Source organism: Herpailurus yagouaroundi, unplaced genomic scaffold, assembly GCF_014898765.1.
Source record: "Herpailurus yagouaroundi ecotype Mexico unplaced genomic scaffold, PumYag 348, whole genome shotgun sequence".
In the NCBI taxonomy this organism is placed as follows: Eukaryota; Metazoa; Chordata; class Mammalia; order Carnivora; family Felidae; genus Herpailurus; species Herpailurus yagouaroundi.
This window is the reverse complement of record NW_024412565.1, coordinates 217,114-236,041: the sequence shown is the minus strand read 5'-3', so window position 1 is coordinate 236,041 and position 18,928 is coordinate 217,114. Positions and strand designations below refer to the sequence as shown.

Genomic DNA, 18,928 nt, shown 5'->3' with positions numbered 1-18,928 from the left:
ATAGATGTGTCACCACTGCTACTAATGAGTGGGGGAAAACTGCCCTCTTATATCAGGGTGGTAACCAACACTAAGACTTATAATAATCTTGTTTTTCAATTAGGATTTTATGTTGTTGCAGCTTAAAAAGGGACTCATTTGGGAAATGAATGGATGCTGTTAACTTAGGAAAATTCACTTGAGCAGAATTTTCCTTTTTTGAATATGAAAATTCTCAAAATATACTACAGAGAGTGACATAATGAATACCTACACGCAAACACAGACTTTGCAATTATTATAAATTTGCCATGTTTGCTCGACATCTTCTATTGTGAAAGATTGTAGGTTATAGACATCACAAGACTTCACTCCTAATTAATTCAGTATGCACCTATACCAAAGGAGATATGATCTCCTACAAAACCACACTAGCATTTGCGCATAAAAAACTTTTAAAAAAATTCCTGCATATCTTCTAATAGTCAGTTAGGAAGGGTTTTTCAAAAGACAATTAACATCAGAAAGTGGGGGAAATATCGAGCATTGAGAACAGGCCATGAGAAATGATACTTCCATGGCTAAGAATTTGGGAGTTTCAAAGAATCAACAGAAAAAATCCCCTTTGTAAAAAGAAAAGAGGAACTACTGTTTTTCCATGAAACTATAAGGATAACCCTACAATTATGTGTGAGAGAGCTTGCCTGTGTCTCTGCCTGGTGTACCAATATGTCCTAACTTTCCTAACCTGTAAGAACCACTGGGCCCAAGAAACTGTATCTCTGCTTTCTCATTGATGCATACCAGCATGCAAAGTGTCCGGGTGGTGGTTACTCAAACAGTAAGCAGACTGTGACTTTTATGCCTTTTGAGGACTCTGGACACAGGTCTGGGCAATATAGCACTCTATTTTCACGGCTGTGGTCCTGAGGTCTTCAGGAAGCACCGAGGCACTCTCCCACTGAAAGCCAGCAACAGGGCCCTCGGCTACGTCCTGCTCAACTCCCCCACCTTACAGTTCATCGGCCTTCCCGACACAGCCACCCTCGTGCTCCAGCAAACCGCATTTGGAGTGGTTTCTATCATGGCTGTTTGCACTGTTACGGCCCAAACCATCACTGTGGCCTTGGTCTTCAGGGTCACTGCACCAGGGAAGAGAGGGCGGCTCCCTGAGCCCCAGCTCCCTGTGGGCTCCGGCTGGGAACCTCGCCCCGTTCCCTGACACAGACACAGCCCGAGCCTGGGTATGTCCTCCTCCTGTGCAGCAAGGGCTCCGTCATTGTCCTCTACTGTGTCCTGGAATGCCTCGGCTCTGGGCCCGGGGCTCCATCACTGCCCTCTACTGTGTCCTGTGATGCCTCAGCTCCCGTGCCCCGGGGCAGTTTCATGGTGGCTTTCCTGACGCCTCCAGCAAGTTCCTGACCTCCAGCACGCTGGCGTTCTGTGGCATCCAGGCCACCCTCCTGCCTGTCTCCCATAGCACCAAGGGCAAGGTCACGGAGGCCAGAGAGATGGTCTCCATCCGGGGCTTCAAGGCTGCATCTGTGCCCCCAGGTGCTACATTATCCCCCTGAGGCCTGGCCAGAACACCCCAAGAGGGGTGTGGCATAAAGACATCTTCTATGGGCAAATAAACATTAACAGTTAACAGTAAGTCACACATTTTGCAAATATTTAATGTTTTTTAATGTTTCTTCTCATTTTTGAGAGAGAGAACGAGAGAGAGAGGGGGGCAGGGGCAGAGAGAGAGGGAGACGCAGAATCTGAAGCAGGCTCCAGGCTCCAGGCTCCAAACTGTCAGCACAGAGCCCAACGCAAGGCTCCCAACCCACGAACCCTGAGACCATGACCTGAACCAAAGTCAGACGCTTAACTGACTGAGCCCCCCAGGGCCCCTGCACTTGTTCAGTACAAAAGTCAAACTCACGGGTCACCTGGGTGGCTCAGTCAGTTGAGCGTCCGACTTCGGCTCAGGTCGTGATCTCGTGGTCCGTGAGTTCAAGCCCCGCATCGGGCTCTGTGCTGACAGCTGGGAGCCTGGAGCCTGCTTCGGATTCTGTGTCTCCCTCTCTCTCTGCCCCTCCCACGCTCACGCTCGGTCTCTCTCTCTCTCTCTCTCTCTCTCTGTCAAAAATAAACATTTAAAAAATTTAAAAAAAGTCAAACTCACTGCTGACAATGTCATTGAAAAGGTGAGCTCTGGATGCTCTGCATCATTTGAAGGCACCAGCCTCTTGGACGCACGCAGGGTCCACCACTCGCGGTGCGTGCCGCTTCTTGAGCCACTGCTCTGACCCAGGCCCCAGGTTTGCCTCAACTTCATTTTCTGTTTTCCCCAATTACAAAAGCCTTCCCTACACTAAGATTTTGATCATGTCTCCTTTTTAAAAGCATGCACTTCTCACGGTTAGTCTCCATCTATTTTACGTCTATTTCACTTTGGTGAATGGTGGGGAGTCGCCATTCCCGGACTGAGTAGGAGCTGGTTCCGAAGCCCCAGGTGAGTGACCACAGGGGAAGAGTCAGGACAAAGGAGCTGCAGCTTTGTGAGCCCTCCAGGAACGCAGGATGTGGACAGACTCGGAGCCCCAGGAACCCCAGGTATGTCGGTTAAAGGTGGGGACTTCCGAGATGGGAAGATTTAAGGGCAGGGTCCCAGTCAGTTGGAGGGGATCACCAAGCAGAAAGGGGGATAAGGAGCCCAGTGCCAGGCCCATGCCCCACGTGTGACCTTTCAGGCTCCACCATAGGAGGCCTGGGGTACAGCTCTGCAGATTCCGGCCCCTCTGACTATACCTTAGCCATAAGTGAATTTCTTCCCAGCAGTTTCCATTTGAGGACCTCTATTGGAGGAGCAGGATGGGGGAGGGGTGCTTTCAGTAGAGGCCTCCCTATTGTGAGGGGAGAGCCATGAAGACACCTTTCTCCACTGACTCGGCACTTGGGGTTTCCCCAATCCTAGCCCTCCGCCTGGGCCCAGACACCTGCAGGAGCCTCGTGCTGCTGCACCCGACCCCTGACCCAAGCACTGTGCCATGGGGAAAGTGCACCAGGCAGCTGGTGCATTCTCCAGCTTTCCCCTTGCTGATAGGACCAGAGGAAGCCAGTAAAGGCCTGGCTGTTACTTTCATTTGTCTTCTTGACTAAATGGATTCATAGACAATTCTTTCAGTTTCTGGACCCAATTTCAACATCCAGGAAGTGCCCCTCCTAAAAAAAAAAAAAAAAAAAAAAAAAAAAAAAAAAAAAAACACCACAAAGCGATGCTTGGACACCACTGGGGTATCCAAGAACTCAATTCTGACACTGTCTACCTCAAGACAGCATCAGATTCTACAGGTTAAGGACTCTGTCCCACCCCCCACTTCAGATGCCAGTCACAAGCCCCAGGCTGTTACCTGTGCTTCTAACCCACTGACTAGACCGGAAGGTCCCAATGACCTCCTCCTTAGGGTCTCTATTTGCTGGAGTGGCTCACAGAAATCAGGGAACACTTAGGTTTACCAGTTTATTAAAGGGTGTGATAATTATGAATCGACAGCCAGATGAAGAGCTACACAGGGTGAGGCCAGGGAAAGAGGGTACCACTCTCCCCGCATCTCCAAAGGGCAACATTGCCACCAGCCACTTTGACTCCTGAGCTCAGCTGAGCCCCAAGCAAGGCAGTGTCTCCCCCTCTGCTGTACGAACAGTGCTCAGAATGGCCATAAGGGATAGAGACTATCATCAGTTGTCGAGCAAACACTCTATTTTGCTCAAAGTCCACATATACATTACACTTTACAAAAACAGCATCTAGCTGGGTCTCTTGGTCCCCCTCTAATCCAACAAAAGGGAGAAAAGAGGACAAAGTCCCTCTTTTAAACGCTGGGGCTGCCCTGTGCACCCCCAGACCCCTGGTCCAGTGCACAGCAGGCAGGGTTAGTGGAACGCCCACCAGTGGCCAGCACAGGGCACCTGGAGCCCTCACCACCAGGCTAGCGGAGGTCCCCGCCAGGACCATGAACACGCAGATGCACAGAAGGAGCCCGCCTCAAGAGGAGGAGACAGGGTACCCATAGTGGTTGCGGTCAGCTTCACCCAGGGTCAGCGTCAGTGACAGGCTGGGCTTCCGTCCCAGCTCCTCCTCCTCCAGGCAGCGCCGTGGGGGCCGGGACTTAAAGAAGTCCGAGACGTAGCGAACCTAGGAGACAAGACAAGGGCTGATGGGGGCAGGGGAACGGGAAGGTCGTGGGGGGTGAGGGATGGGCTCTGAGGGGGAAGAGTGGAGTGGGGAGGGCAAGAGGATCCCCCCACCCAGGGTGGGTCTCCTGACCCAGGAGCTCACCGTGAGGCCGGCCACCAGTGCCCCCTGCAGGAGGCCAACAAGGACATCACTCCAGTGGTGCTTGTGGTCAGACACGCGGGTGTAGCCGACGTAGAGAGCAAAGGCCAGCAGGAAAAACTGCACTGTGGGCCGCAGAAGCCGTGCCCACTTCCAGCAAAGCCGTGCCTGCACGTAGAGCTGGGGGCCGGAGGGCAGCCATCAGCCCAGGAGCCCGCTGGGCTCACCCCACACCCAGGGCGCAGACGGGAGTGGAGGCCAGGAACACAAAGCCAGCAGGCCGGGAGCCTCCAGTTTCTAAGAACAAACCAGTCACCTCGACCCATCACTACCTCCCCTTCCCCCTTTTGCAGAAGGAGAAACTGAGGCCCAGTCCCACAAGCCAATCCTGGGAAACAGACTCACCGCCAAGAACATCATGCAGTACATCCCAAAGGAGGAGTGTCCAGAATAGAAAGACAGTCTAAGAAAGGAGAGCACAGGTGTCAGGAGGGGCTGCACAGGGAACAGAGCCCAGGGTCCAGGCTCAGAGACCGGGAAGCTCACTACTGACATCTCTGCCTTCGAAGTCCCCGGGCCCCTGGCCCCCAGCCCCCTGTGTATCCCACAGTCTGGGAACCAGCATAGGGAGGGTTTTATGGGGAGACGTGGCCCCTTTTCATTTCCCTGACCACACAAAACAAAGTCTCCAACTGGGGCTCACAGTCTTTAACAAGGATACCGTAGGCCACAAACTCAGAACCAGGGCAGACAAACAGATAACACCACAGTTTGGGGATCATTTCCCACCTGTGGTTCTTGATGCAGGAATTAAGCTCAAGGTTTAGCAAAAAGGACACCAGTGGACAAGAGAATGGCAGATTAAGGAACTCCAAAGGTCCAGCCCTCCATAAACATAATGAAAACACTCGTACGAACGGAATCACACTGGCAGTGGCCACCACCAGGACTAGCAAAACAGACCTCTTTGCACGGATTTGTGATTGTCTGGACCCATCTGGTGGATCTGGAGAGCTACGCCACTCTCCTGTGGCCGACGCAGCTACCTGGGGAATTGCTCTGAAGCCTTTACAGCAAATGTCGGTCACTGCTGCCCAGGGCAATGCATGGCAGCCGAGGCACAGGGACCCACCAGGACGCTCAGGAAAGGAGCCCTTGGCTCTCACCTCTGGCTGACCTTCAGGTGCTGCGCAAACAGGAAGCCTGCCTGAGCTCGGAAGGCAGGCCCCGACACAGCACACACAGCCCATCGGCAAACTCAGAGAGAGGTCTTTCTCCCAGTGCCAGATGTTTAAGGAAATCTCTGTCCAAGTACTAGCTGATCGTGCAGCTAACAGAAAGAACTTCATGGCCACACATGACAAAGAATACAGAACTTACAAAATTAGTTCAAAAGGTCGCTAACCAACCGACCGACAACTGCAACAAACAGCAACAGTAATCGCTGGGTGGGAGAGCACAAGATATTTCCAGAGTTGCTACATGACAACATTAAAGATGCCCAGTTCTCAACCAAATAGTCACAAAGCATACAGGGGGAAAAGTGTGGCCGATACACAGGGTGAAAAGAAATCTGTTAATAGAAGCTGTCCCCAGGATGCCCAGGTGCTAGACTTACTGGACAAAGACTTTTCTCTGGCCATTTAAAATCTGTTCAAAGAGGGAAACAATGTCTCACTAAACAGAGAATATCAACAAAGAGACAGAAGTTATCCAAAGGAACCAAACAGAAATTCTGGAGCTGAAAACAGTAAGTAGTATCTGAAATGAAAAATCACTAGCAGGTCTGAATGGGCAGAAAGAACCGTGAGCATGGACACAGGTCAACTGAGACAATTCAACTGGAGGGGCACAGAGTAAGAAGGGAGAAAAAGAGGTAGGCACCAGGGATGCCCACACACACAGGGGAGCCCAAAGAGGGGAGGAGAGACAGACAGGGGCAGAAAGAGTATTTGAAGACATAATGGCTGAACACTGCCCAAGCCGGATCAAAGACACAAATCTACACATCTAAGAAGCTTGAGAACTCGAACGGGAGAAGCTCAGAGACACAGCGTAATCAAACTGCCAAGGACAGTCAGCAAGAACCGTGCACACGGCAAGAGAAGAGACCGCTGTGGTACGAGGGTCCTCAGTACGATTAGCAGCCAGTTTCTTGTCAGAAGCCATGGAAGCCAGAGGCAGTGGGGTGATACTTTCAAAATAACCAAGAATTCTAGGTCTGGCAAAATCACCCCCTAAAAATGAAGGAGAAATTTGGACATTCCCAGATAAACACAAACCGAGAGAATTCATTACTCAAACACCCGCCCTATAAGAAATTCCAAAAGGGAGTCTTTCCAGGAGAAATGAAGGGTGCTAGACAGTTAGCTCAGGCTCACACAAAGATCTGAGATACACGAGTCAAGGTAGTTACACAATACAACCATCAGTATTCATGTACTTGAGCTCGTAATTGCTGATTTTTTTCTAACAATTTTATGGGATGCCTGCGTGGCTCACTTGGTTAAGCATCTGACTTTGTTTCAGGTCATGATCTTGCAGTGTGTGAGTTCAAGCCCAGTGCTGGGCTCCATGCTGACAGCTGAGAGCCTGGAACCTGCTTCAGAGTCTGTGTCTCCCTCAGTCTCTACCCCTCCCGCCACTTGTGTGCTCTCTCTCTCTTTCTCTCAAAAATAAATAGGGGCACCTGGGTGGCACAGTCGGTTAAGCGTCCGACTTCAGCCAGGTCACGATCTCGCGGTCCATGAGTTCGAGCCCCGCATCAGGCTCTGGGCTGATGGCTCAGAGCCTGGAGCCTGTTTCCGATTCTGTGTCTCCCTCTCTCTCTGCCCCTCCCCCGTTCATGCTCTGTCTCTCTCTCTCTCCCAAAAATAAATAAATGTTGAAAAAAAATTTAAATAAATAAATAAATAAATAAATAAATAAATAAATAAATAAATAAATTGGGGCGCCTGGGTGGCTCAGTCGGTTAAGCGTCTGACTTTGGCTCAGGTCATGATATCACGGTTCATGGATTCGAGCCCCACATCGGGCTCTGTGCTGACAGCTCAGGGCCTGGAGCCTGTTTCAGATTCTGTGTCTCCCTCTCTCTCTGACCCTCTCTTGTTCATGCTCTGTCTCTCTCTGTCTCAAAAAAATCAGTAAACGTTAAAAAAAAATATTTTTGAATAAATAAAAATTTAAAAAAATAAATTTTTAACTGCACATACAGATGGGTGTTAGCTAGATTTATTGTGGTGATCATTTCAAGGTAAATACAAATGTTGAACGATGTTGCGCACCTAAAACAAACATCGCATCATATTTTGTCAATTATGCCTCATTTTTCAAAAACCTGAGTAAAACAGTAATTATAAATCTGAGTTGATGAACACACAATGTATAAAATATAATTTGTGAAAATAATCTCATAAGGGGGGCAGAGCTATATAGCCACAAACTTTCTGCACAATCAGTAACTAACATAAAAGAAGGCAGTAATGAAGAAATTCTAAAGCCAGGAAAAAAGAATATGTAGAAAACAAATAACAAAACACCAGAAGCTCTTTCTTATGGGGGATTACATTAAATATAAATGTATTAACCTCTCCAATTAAAAGGCGGAGGTTGCAAAACAAACTTACAAAGAGACGTAACTTTGCATATGCCGTATACCTTCAGACGCACAAACAGGCTGAAAGTACGAAAGTGGGAAAAGCATTCCATTCAGACAGCAACCAAAAGACAGCCAGAGTGGCCACGCTGCTATGGGACAAAACAGACGATGAAAAGAAAAGAAAAAAACCGTTCGCAGAGACAAAGGACGTTACACAGTGATCAAGGCACACGTGTCAAGAACACATCACAATCACAAAGAAAACGCACAGAACAAGAACCCCGAAAGAAGTGAGGCAGAAACGCACACACCTCACATGTGAGCACAGACACTGGAGAGGCCAGACAAAAGGCTGCACGGTGTGTGACCCCACGTGCGTGAAGCGTCAGAAGAGGCACACCCACCCACAGGAAGGGGGTTCGTGGGTGCCAGGGGCTCAGGGAGGAGGCAGTGCCGGGGGCCTCATAAGTAATAGACACAGAGCTTCTTTCTTGGGATGATAAACATATTCTGGAATACGAGAGTGGGGATGGTGGCACGACACTGTGAATGTACTAAGAATCAATGAATTGTATGTATTAAAATAGTTAAATTCGTGATTTTTAGGGATGTGAATTTTATTTCAAAATTTTAAACAGGAAAATAGATGCCAATTAATTGAGAAGTTTATCAGAGAATGTGAGAGCACAGAGCAGAAGCCGGACAGTGGGGCCTGAGGTTTGGGGGGGCTGTTCTGCTCGGGACCCCGCATCCCGGCCCCACCTCACATCCCCACACCTCCCCAACCCAGGCCCACGGGCCCCACCTGGCCTCACCCCACCTTACCCTCCAGGAAGCTCACCCTTCCACATCCAGCGCCTGGGGGTCCTGCTCTAGCCCCGACTCCTCCCCCAGGGGTGGGAACAGCCATGACTTAGGGTCCCCAGCATCACCCCGAGTGAAGGCGGCCGGTCCAGCACCCACCTGGACTCGGTGACGTTGGCGGGGCTTCCCCTGCACACCTTCTCCACCTGCACGTACACGGAGCAGTTGACGTGGCTCCAGTCAGGGTCACACACCGCCAGGAAGTTGGGCCGCAGACGGCCGATCATGTACTTGGCCAGGTCGGTGAGCGACTGACTCACCGCAGCCCCAAACAGGAACGTCCCCAACACCTTGTAGACGGCCGCCACGTAGTTGTTGAAGTCGGAGCGGGAATAGAGGCGGTCTGTGTATACCAAGTAGGCCTCCCCGGCAGAGACCTGCACAGGGAGCCGCTGAGGGCACTCATGGCTGGGCTGGGGAGGCAACTGTGAGGGCCTCCACCAAGCCCTGGCTCGCTGGGCCTCGGACTCCCCACAGAAAGGGCTTCGGGGTGCCTGGCCTCCCTGAGTCTGCTGGGATTCTGGGAACTCCAAAGGGGGGGCCCCCTTCCCCACATACCATTCAGGGCAAAACTTGGCCCCACCCCCAGCACCCAACCTACCACCCTCCAACCTCTCCTGCCTTACGAGGATGATGGTGGCTGTGATGGTGACCCCAGCCATGAGCCCGTGGGTGATGGTGTCTGGACGGTAGGGGTACCGGATGGAGTCATCTCCACAGTAGAACCCTCGCTTATATGGTGCGTTCACAAGCGTCAGGATGGCAAAAGGCAGAGAGGCTGGGGGCAGGGGAGAGAGGCCAGTGGCCACACGGTTCTCCCCATGCTGTGTGGTCCCACCAGCCAAGCCCGGGGGCCACAAATGCCAGCCTTTGTCGGGCACTTGGCCACCTGCCTCGGCCTTCCCTCCCTGGTTTCCTCACCTCCGCGTCAACCTGACGGCGAGAAGGAGCTTTCCCCATGGCGAATGGGAGTCTGCTCCCTCATTAAAACCCCCTCATGGTTCCCCATATTCCTCAGATAAACACCAAAATCCTCCCCGGGCCCATTGTACAGCCCCCACCCCACCTCCCCCCTCACTCACTCCCATCCAGCCTCCTTTCTCCTCCCTGAGCAAACTCCATAAGCATGCAACCGAGCTCCGTCCCCGAGCTACCTTCCCATGCAACCAAGCTACCTTCCCTGAGCTCTGTCCACCCTTCCTGACTGCCCACACTGGCGCCTCTTTCACAGAACAGAATTTCTGTTCTCCACGTCTCTGGGCCTGTATGCACTTCTGCCACATAGTGTGATACTTGATTGTCAGCCCCACCCAAAGGGCTTGACGGACACTTGAGGGGGGCCCACCATGTTCAAGGCTGTCCCCGGAGCCTGCCCGGGGCTTGGCCTAGGCAGGTGTTTTATTTTTTTTATTTTTTTTTTAATTTTTTTTTCAATGTTTATTTATTTTTGGAACAGAGAGAGACAGAGCATGAATGGGGGAGGGGCAGGGAGAGAGGGAGACACAGAATCGGAAATAGGCTCCAGGCTCCGAGCCATCAGCCCAGAGCCTGACGCGGGGCTCGAACTCACGGACCGCGAGATTGTGACCTGGCTGAAGTCGGACGCTTAACTGACTGCGCCACCCAGGCGCCCCTAGGCAGGTGTTTTAATAAGCATCTTTTAAAAGAAGAGAGGCCCTCCCTGCCCTTCACTGTGAGGCAGGCCAGAGAGACCAGGAACGCACCACAGAAAGGGCCAGAGCTGAGACACCTGCGTTCCTGCCTTTAACCCTGAACGGGCCAAGGGCCTTGACGCCTCAGTCCAAAGACATATTCAGGAGCCACAAGTTCTGGCAGAATAATGAAAGGCATTGCTGTAGTACTGGGGTCCCGGGACCCCACTGAGCCAAGGGTGACAAACGAAGGCAGGGTGCCCTTTGCCCCCCAGCAGGGCAGGTGACAAGTGTAAAAGGGTGTGACTCTTCTTTGGCATGAATACCGCAGGAGGCAGGGCCAACTCCTCCTCCTAAGACACCGAATTTAGTGCTGAGTCAAGGGAAACACAGAGGTCTGCCCATGGAGCCGAGTGTTAGGGATAAAGAATCATGGGTCAACGTGACTGGAATCGGGGAGGCCACACAGAAAAGAAGGTGGATCAAGGGAGCTGAGGAAGTTCAGGGCAGATCTGGGGAAGAGCTCCAGGCAGAGGGAAAGGCAGTCCCAGAGAACAGCAAAGGACCCTGCCTGGACGGCTGGAACACTGGGCCTGGAGGGTGTTGTAAGAACGGGAATCTTGCTGTGAGTGAGGTGGGAGACACCAGAGAGCTTGGAGCAAAGGAGCAGAGCATGCGTTCGACGGGTTCCCTCAGGCTGCTGTGAGGTAGGGCAAGGGTAGAGGCAGAGAAGCCAGGCAGGAGACCCCCAAAGTTGGGGGGGAGCAGGGAGGCGGGGCCTAGAATATGCTGAGCCACCAAGTCAAGCCCCATCCTTGCAACCCAACCACGGCAGGGGCTGGCGCAAGGGGCCTCGGCCGCAAGGTTAGCCTCCGCCTCCTGTCCCCCAGCCCCAGCCCCAGCCCCTTCCACTGGAGGCTCATCACCCTCAGCTGGAACCAGAGCTGTGGATTCAGGAAGCAGAGCTCAAAGCACTGAACTGGGGGGGGGCCTTTCCCTGCCTGGGAAACTCTGGTTCACACCCTCATGGCAGACACTTCCAGAACCTCCCTGCCTTTACATCATCCCCGCCCCCCATTTTTTCATCAGGGTCCTTGTCACCCAATGAAACCCGACTTCTTATATCGTGAAGCTTCAAGAATGGTAGCGGGGTCTGCCTGGGCCTCGAGCGCCTGGCACAAAGAAGCAACACTGCCTGCAGCAGGTGCCTGAACCTCTCTGGGCTGAAACAGCACCTCCCTTGGACTGTTCCGTGGAAAAGACTTAATTATTTGCATGTCACTTAGCGCCTGGGATACATAAGTGCCACACGGATGTTTAAATGTAAATAACAGGTGCTCAATAAATGATGGCTAGGGCTAGCGGATGGCTAGTCCCCCCTGTGGACCTCTTCCCGTTACCACCTGGCCCACTCCAAAGAGCTTAGGGTTAGGGTGAGGGTTGGGGCTGGCGCGCGATCCTTCAGGGCATTACCCCTCCGCCCTTCAGCGACCTCCGTCCCGGCGGAGGTGCAGGAACCCCACAAGGAGGGGGTGGGGGGTGCGACTTAGGCCCGAGGGGGCCCCTCCACGCGCCGGGGGGGTAGAATTCCGGGGCCATTGTCCGCACCGCCCCGGAGCAAACACTCAGCCTTTGTTCCCGGGACCCTGGGGGAGGGGCGGGGAGGGGGGCGGCCTCGGGCCACCCCCTCCCCCAGCCTGGCCCGCAAACCCGCCCGACAGGTTTGGTCTGCGCCGCCGGAGGCGACGGGTCCACCCGTAGCCCGGGGCCCAGCCTTTCTCTCCACCTGTGCACCCCCACCCCACCCCGCCTGGGAAGGGGGTTCGAATCCCACCGAGCGGCTGAGTGTGCCCGTGGGGAACGCCGATCCCGGGAGTGGGGGTGGAGGTCCTCCCGGCGGTGCCCCGCCCCCGGCCGCGCCCCTGGCCGCCCAGAACCTGGACCGCCGCCCGCGTGAGTCACCGCCCCGGCCGGGGGACGCAAACCCTCCGCGACCCGGGACGGCCGAGGGGGTGGGGGGGCACGCAGGCCGATGTGGGCGCGGAGGTCACCCCAGAGCTCCCCCGCCTGCGGCCCCCACCCACCCCCGCTACAAACCAGCCCTCGGGGCGCCTGGGCGCGCACCGCCGGGGAAGGGGTCCGCCCCGCCACGCGCGGGGCCCCGCGGCTCTTACCGACCAGCACGCACAGCACGTCGAGCAGCACGAAGACCCACCTCCGCTCCATGCCGCCCCCGCCCCGGGCCGCGCCCGCGCCCCCCGACGCCGGTCCCAGCGCGTCCCGTCGCGCCCCGACCTGGCAGCGGGGTCACATGGGCGCCGAGCTGGGCCCAGCAGGGGCGGGGCGGGGCGGGGCGTGCAGGGGAGGGCAGCGGAGGGCAGGGGAGCGGCGGGAGGGCGGGGCGGGGCGGGGGCAGAGTCCGGCCGCGGCGGGCAGGGAGGGGCCGGCTGGATAGTTCCTGCGCGTGGGGGCGGGAGACCCCAGCCCGGGTCTGGAGGGCGGGGAGGGGTCGTCCGCGCCCTGGCCGGGAGGCTGAGGGACCGAGGCCCAGAGTCACCCTCAGACTGGGCCGGCTGAGTGGGGGAAGGGCCGGGTGGCGAGAAGGAAGGAAGGAACCAGAGAACCAGCGAGGGAGGGAGGGAGCGGGCGAGGGGCCAGGCCCCTCTCTGAGCATCGGTTTCACTGGGGGGGCGGCGCTCGCGCTGCGCACATCTTAGTACGTCTGAGTCAGGAAGTGCCTAAAAAGTATGAAAACCGATGGGGTGTCATGGCTTAATCGCGGGGTTTTTTTTCTCTCCTCCTAATGCTGGAAGAAGCCCTGGCATTCCGGTGATGTGTGGCGTTTCAGGTCAGGCCCCTCAGCACCCACCGTGGAGGCTGTTGGCGCTGTCCCCACTTTACAGAGGAGGAAACGGAGGTGGCAGGAGGTAGACGTAGGAACTCGCTCACAAGCTGGTTAGGTTCTGTGCCCCGCGCCCCCGCTAGGTCCCAGGAAGCCCTGAGCTGGGAGGCGCCCAGGAGTCAAGAGCATCTAAGCTAAGGAAACTGAGGTCCAAGGGGCCATCACTAGATCCTTTGGGCTGAAACCATCTGAGAAGCCTTGGTGAGAGCCCTGCTTTGACATGGCAGGAAACATGACACAAACACGAGGTTCTGCCACTCAGGGTCACACAGTGTAAAGGGGGAGGTGGGGGAGAGTCGAACCCAGGGGGCCTGGCCCCAGGGTTTGCTCCCTTGACTTCTCAAACACATTCACCCTCCAAGCCCCTCCAACAACCCTAAAACAGGATGTTTCCCAACTCTTTAAAAAATTTTTTTACAATTTATTCATTTTTGAGAGACAGAGCATTAGGGAGGGAGTCTCAGCCCTTTTTAGAGATGAAGGGAGCCAGACCCAAAGAAAGGCAGGAAGCCCCTGATCCAAAGGCGGCTGGGGCTTAAACTCAGAGTCCCACTGACCCTGCTCCCTCGGAGGGTGACCAGGCACAGGCACTTACAGGGTGCGGGGGACCCAGGAGGGAGCCGGGGACCTTGGGGAAGAGGGGCAGTGTGCAGCAGACCTGGAGCTCCTTTGCTATTAGGGTTGGGGGCGGGTGTCTGAGCGCCAGCTCCTCTGCACCCTGGGACAACTTCCCTCTTCTGAGGGGCCGGCAGAGACACTCCCCCACACACTCACTCAAAATAACTCAGCCCACTCCCAGGACCTGGCAAAGGCTAGCATGGAAACTTCTGGACCCGGATTTTCCGTCTGTGGTGTGCCGGAAAGATAGTGTGATAGGCATGTCCCCAGTATGGCTTCCCCTCTTTCCAACCGCATTCGTTGTTGGGGGCGGGAGTGATGGGCACATCCTAAAAAAAAAAAAAAAATCCAGCTTCCTCCCTCGCCCCTAGACTTCTTCCGGTGGTGGGGGGGTGGGGAGATCATATTTACTTGCCCAGAGGGATTTTCCAGTGTCTGGGCCGGGGTGGGGCTGTCCCAAGGGTCCTGTTTCAGGCTCGGCTGGATCCAGCGCTCCTCGAGCAGGTGCGCCCCCCCCCCCCCCCGCAGATAGGCTCTGGCCCTGCTCACTGGCTTTTCCTGCTGCCACTTGGGGGGGGGGGGGCCCAGGGTAACGCAGGTCCTGGGCTCCAGCTCCCATCTTTCATTTGTTCACTCATTCAGGCAATGCCTAATGAATCACGGTTTTTGTGCAAATTACCTGACTTAACATGCGATCAGCATCCGCGATGCCCAGCAAAATGTTCCATAAATGCTAGCTAGCCTCCTCATTGCTGTATTTAACTCACTTTAACCTCAGGGTGACTGCCCAGACATGTTCAGTTAAGGTAGACGAAGGGCAATGCTATACCAGAGTCCAGGAAATGCAGGGTTCTTACTGAGCCCCTACTACTCGCTGGGGGGAGCATGCCAATGGGAGCGTGGTCCTGGGGGTGACCTGGGCCGGGGCTGCGAGTGGGACCCAAGCAGTCTCTAGGGGAGGCTTCTGCGGGCAGAGGCCAGGGGTAGGAAGAAGTATGGCCTGTTCTCTGATGAGCCATCAGCCCTCCCCGCTGACCTCAATCCCACCCTGTCCTTAAAGCACCTGGATAGGGTCAGGATTAAAATCTAATGTGGGCAGTAAGGATCAGGATTAAGGTTAGGAAAGGGGTCTGCTAGCTGGGTTCCTTCACACTTCAAGGAGGCTTTGCACTTGGAATCCGTCTTACATCCTTCTCGGAGAGAATCCGAGGCTGGTGAGGCCTGCTCTGGGGACAGAACCCGGGCTGGGAGCCAGCCCTGGAAGGCTTCTCCCCACCTGCAGGTGCCAGGGACTTGCCCATGTCCCCTAGAGACCACACCAACCCCTTGGTCCCTTATGGTCTACCAAGGAGCGGCGGTCAGTTCTCATCAACCTCGTGGGCTCCAGGTGATGGAAGTTGAGGGCGCGATGCCCGGGGGGTGGGCAGAAAGGTGCCGCCCACACAGCGGGTGCCACCCGAGTGCCGCCACCGCTCCCAGGTCTTACTACACTTCTCTCAGAGGCTCAGGCCGTACTGGGAGTTCTTCCAGAACTGGGGCTTACCCCCTGCTAAGGGTCCCAGAGCCGTACACCTGGGGAGCTGGGACAGGCCGATCCGCGAGCATGTCTGCCCACCTAAGCCCTGAGGTGGCACTGAAGTACTTCACCAGGAACACCTGACTCACTAGGAACCACCCCGGAGGGTTAATCAAACAGCAGTGGGGAGGCTGCTTCAAGTCCTGGGGAGTCCCCTTCAAGTTAGAATCCAGCAGCGGTGAATTCTGAATCCCAGGTTAAGCTGCCACCTCAGGCAGACCACCCTGACTGCACAGTCACACACCCCCACCCCCCCACCCCCGCCCAGACACACACGCACCTCCGTGTCCAGCAGCCCCTTGAGCTCTGGCACTATCTGTGTCTGTGTACCATCCTCTCCTCCCCAGCCCTGAGCACCAGGGGCAGGGGCCGGCACACAGCAGGCCCCCAATCAATGCTTACCCAATAACGAATGACTGAGGGCCCACAGCCTGGGGTTATCAGGGTGACTCCCACTCCAGGGCCCTTCAGCCTGAGCACCCCTCCGGACTGAGCTGCCGCTCCTGCCTCCACGTGCTCCCTGCTGCCGTCACCCCTCCGCCCAGACCAACCGCCAGACCCTGCCTGGGAGGCCGCTTCTGCCTCCGCGGGTGAGCAGCTGACACAGGCCTGGCCGGTCACTAGTTCAGTTACAAGACACTAGAGGACACACTATTGAAGGGCTTCTGCTGGCGCTACTGGGGGAGGGAGCACAGACACAAGGCCTGGTTCCCTGCAGTTTCTGGGGCCACCGCAGGCACCAGGGAGGAAAGCGCACCTAAGGGTGAGCGTACAGGAAGCAGAACACCGCACCGGCGATGCCCGGCCTGAGCGCTGCCCACACCGCTGGACTGTCCCAAGAGCACAACTTCCAGCGCTGAGAGGTGCTACCGTCTCAAAGCTGAGGAAGGCAGGAGGAGGACAGCTGCCACCACAAACAGGGCATGCTGAGCAGTGCCACGGTCACAGGGAAGACTGGCAGGGGCCTCTGTGTGTCCAGATCAACACTAGGAATAGGACTCATTTACAAACAACAGGCAGGGCTGGAGAAAGGGGGACCCCCAACCCAGAGGAAAGTGCATCCAGAAACGACCCAGAGGCTGAAACAGCAAAGATCCCAGGTGACTGTCATAAAAAAGTTAAAGTTTCGACAGGAGAAGGTAGAAAATGGGGAATTTCAGTAGAGAAATGGAAAAACCCAAGTACACATACCGGAACCAAAACATACGAGGTGTGAGCGAGACAACGCTGGGGGACGGGCCACACGCAGTGTGCGTAGCAGCTGGGGGTCCGCAGGAGGGAAGGAGACACGTGCGGAGGCCTGCGGGGCAGGGAGCACCCGGCGGTCTCGTGTGTGGCCGGACACTCGGGGGCAGCAGAGATGTCAGGAGAGACAATGGCCAAGACGTCCCCAAACTTAGGAAAGGCACTAACCAGCGTGCCCAAACAGCTCCGCATAAAAGCCACACCTCCGTGCACCCCAAACAGACTGGGGGCGCCACATACGAAACAAAAATCACCGTCAGAGGAAAGAGACAGGCTCTACCTGGGGAAACACTGGAGTTTTTCATCTGAAGCAACAGAAACCAGGGGTAAATGGACCATATTTAAAATGCTGAAAGAAAATAAATCAACCCAGAATCCTGTATCCAGCAAAAATAAAACACAGCTAGGAAGTACTTCAAACACGGAGAAATCAGGGCCTGGTCAGGCCAGCAAAGCTGCCACCCACAGACACTGAGCGCAGCGCCTCACAGTGACAGACAAGGAGCCCACCCAGAAACCCAGAGTCCAGTGAGGAGTGAGCACAGGGACAGACACCCACCTTCAAAGGCCACGCAGAACAACGAGCTCCCACGACACCCGTCTCCAAAGCCTGGAATGCAGACACCGAGGGCTGGGGATTTCTCACAAAACTGGACACGCTCTTGACATTTGATTTACCCAAACGAGTTGAAAACGTGTGCTTGAAAACAAACGTGCACACGGATCCTGCAGCAGCTGCCTCCAGAAGTGCCCAAACTGGATGCGACCAAGACACCTTCAGCAGGAGGGGATGCCAGCCGTGGTCCACGCAGAGGCTGGAATACTACTCAGCACTAACAGAAACGAGCCATCAAACCACAGACGTGGAGGCGCCTTCAATGCACAGAGGGAAGGAAGCCGGGAAGGCCACACTGCACACACACACCAAGGGACACCCTCATCAAGCTGCTCAGAACCAGCAAGAAAGTCCAGTTTTAGGTTTCAGTACAATCACACACTTATCTGTGAAGCCTTCACTAATCTCCCCAGAAAAGCCAAACATTTTAGGATCCACTGCACCAGGATTAGAGAGCCGTGTCAGAATGCTGCAATTACAGGTGTATCTGCAAGTCTCTTCCCTCGTGTAGACATAAGCACCCTGAGATAAGAAACATCTTACTCATTTCTTTACCCAAAATGACCAAAAGAACAAACAGGTGAGTGACATTAATAAGACACCCCAGGGCCTGGGCGGCTCAGTTGGTTGGGTGTCCGACTCCGCTCAGGTCACGATCTCACGGTTCGTGGGTTTGGGCTCTGTGCTGACAGCTCGGAGCCTGGAGCCTGCTTCAGATTCTGTGTCTCCCTCTCTCTCTCTCTCTCTGCCCCTCCCTGGCTCTCACTGTCTCTCTCTCAAAAATAAACAAACATTAAAAAAAATATATATATATTTTTTTAAAGATACTTCTAACCTCTAATTCTCCAGAAACGAGAAACAAAGAAACAAAAGGCATGTTATTGAATACGAGGAAGCAAAAAAAAAAAAAAAAAAAAGTTAAAAATCTTAAAAGGTGGATAAAAAAACTAAGATAAGCAGATTTCTTGCTGTAAACAGAGCCAACCAGAAGACAGCAGAGCAACTTCTCTAAAGCACTCGGGAAAATGTAACTACACAAAAACGCCTCAATCAAAATCATTCTCAAGTCCCTCTAGTGCCCTGGCCCCTGTGCCCTGGCTTCCAACACTGGACAACCAACCCTGCAGGAATAAACCCCAGATGCTGAGACCCTGACTCCCCCGACCCTCCCAACATACCTGGTACCTGATTCATCCTCTCTTGGACTCCACCCCCGTCCCAGCCAGGCTGCCCCCCTCCCCGCTGTCTCCCGCCCCCCCTCCCAGTAAGGCGCCCCACCTGACTCTGCCTCCAGCCCCCTCCCCTCTGCAGTCACCACAGGCAACTACGAACAGTGGTCTTAAGCCCCTGCTTACTCCCCCAGGGACTCCAGACCCAGAATGAAGCCAGCCATCCCTGACCTGCCCAGCCTCTCCCACTACCCTCCAGCTCTCACCCTGGGCCTCTTCCCCGGGGACCTGGGGCTTTTCTGTGGCCTTGGCCCTCATGGTGGACCGGCCCCCCACAGCCTGACTGCTGCCAGCACAGGGCCCACCAAACGACCCACGGTCCCCA

At 54.9% G+C, this 18,928-nt stretch overlaps 1 protein-coding gene across 4 annotated transcripts; it reads right to left on the bottom strand.

Moving 5' to 3' along the window:
• Positions 1 to 3,473: 3,473 nt before the first annotated feature.
• PLPP2 (phospholipid phosphatase 2) lies at positions 3,474 to 12,748 on the bottom strand. 4 transcript variants are annotated; one of them, XM_040462555.1, is made up of 6 exons: positions 12,592 to 12,748; positions 9,392 to 9,543; positions 8,865 to 9,178; positions 4,709 to 4,766; positions 4,307 to 4,483; positions 3,474 to 4,162 (listed from the first exon to the last, which is right to left on the bottom strand). In XM_040462555.1, exons 1-6 carry the CDS (start codon positions 12,641 to 12,643, stop codon positions 4,013 to 4,015), a joined length of 903 nt encoding a protein of 300 aa, XP_040318489.1. In that variant the 5' UTR covers positions 12,644 to 12,748; the 3' UTR covers positions 3,474 to 4,012. The 4 variants fall into 4 exon arrangements, with proteins under 4 accessions (XP_040318489.1, XP_040318491.1, XP_040318492.1 ...); XM_040462557.1 differs by having other exon boundaries at positions 8,865 to 9,055; positions 12,592 to 12,746; XM_040462558.1 differs by having other exon boundaries at positions 12,633 to 12,746.
• Between the last annotated feature and the right edge of the window lie 6,180 nt (positions 12,749 to 18,928).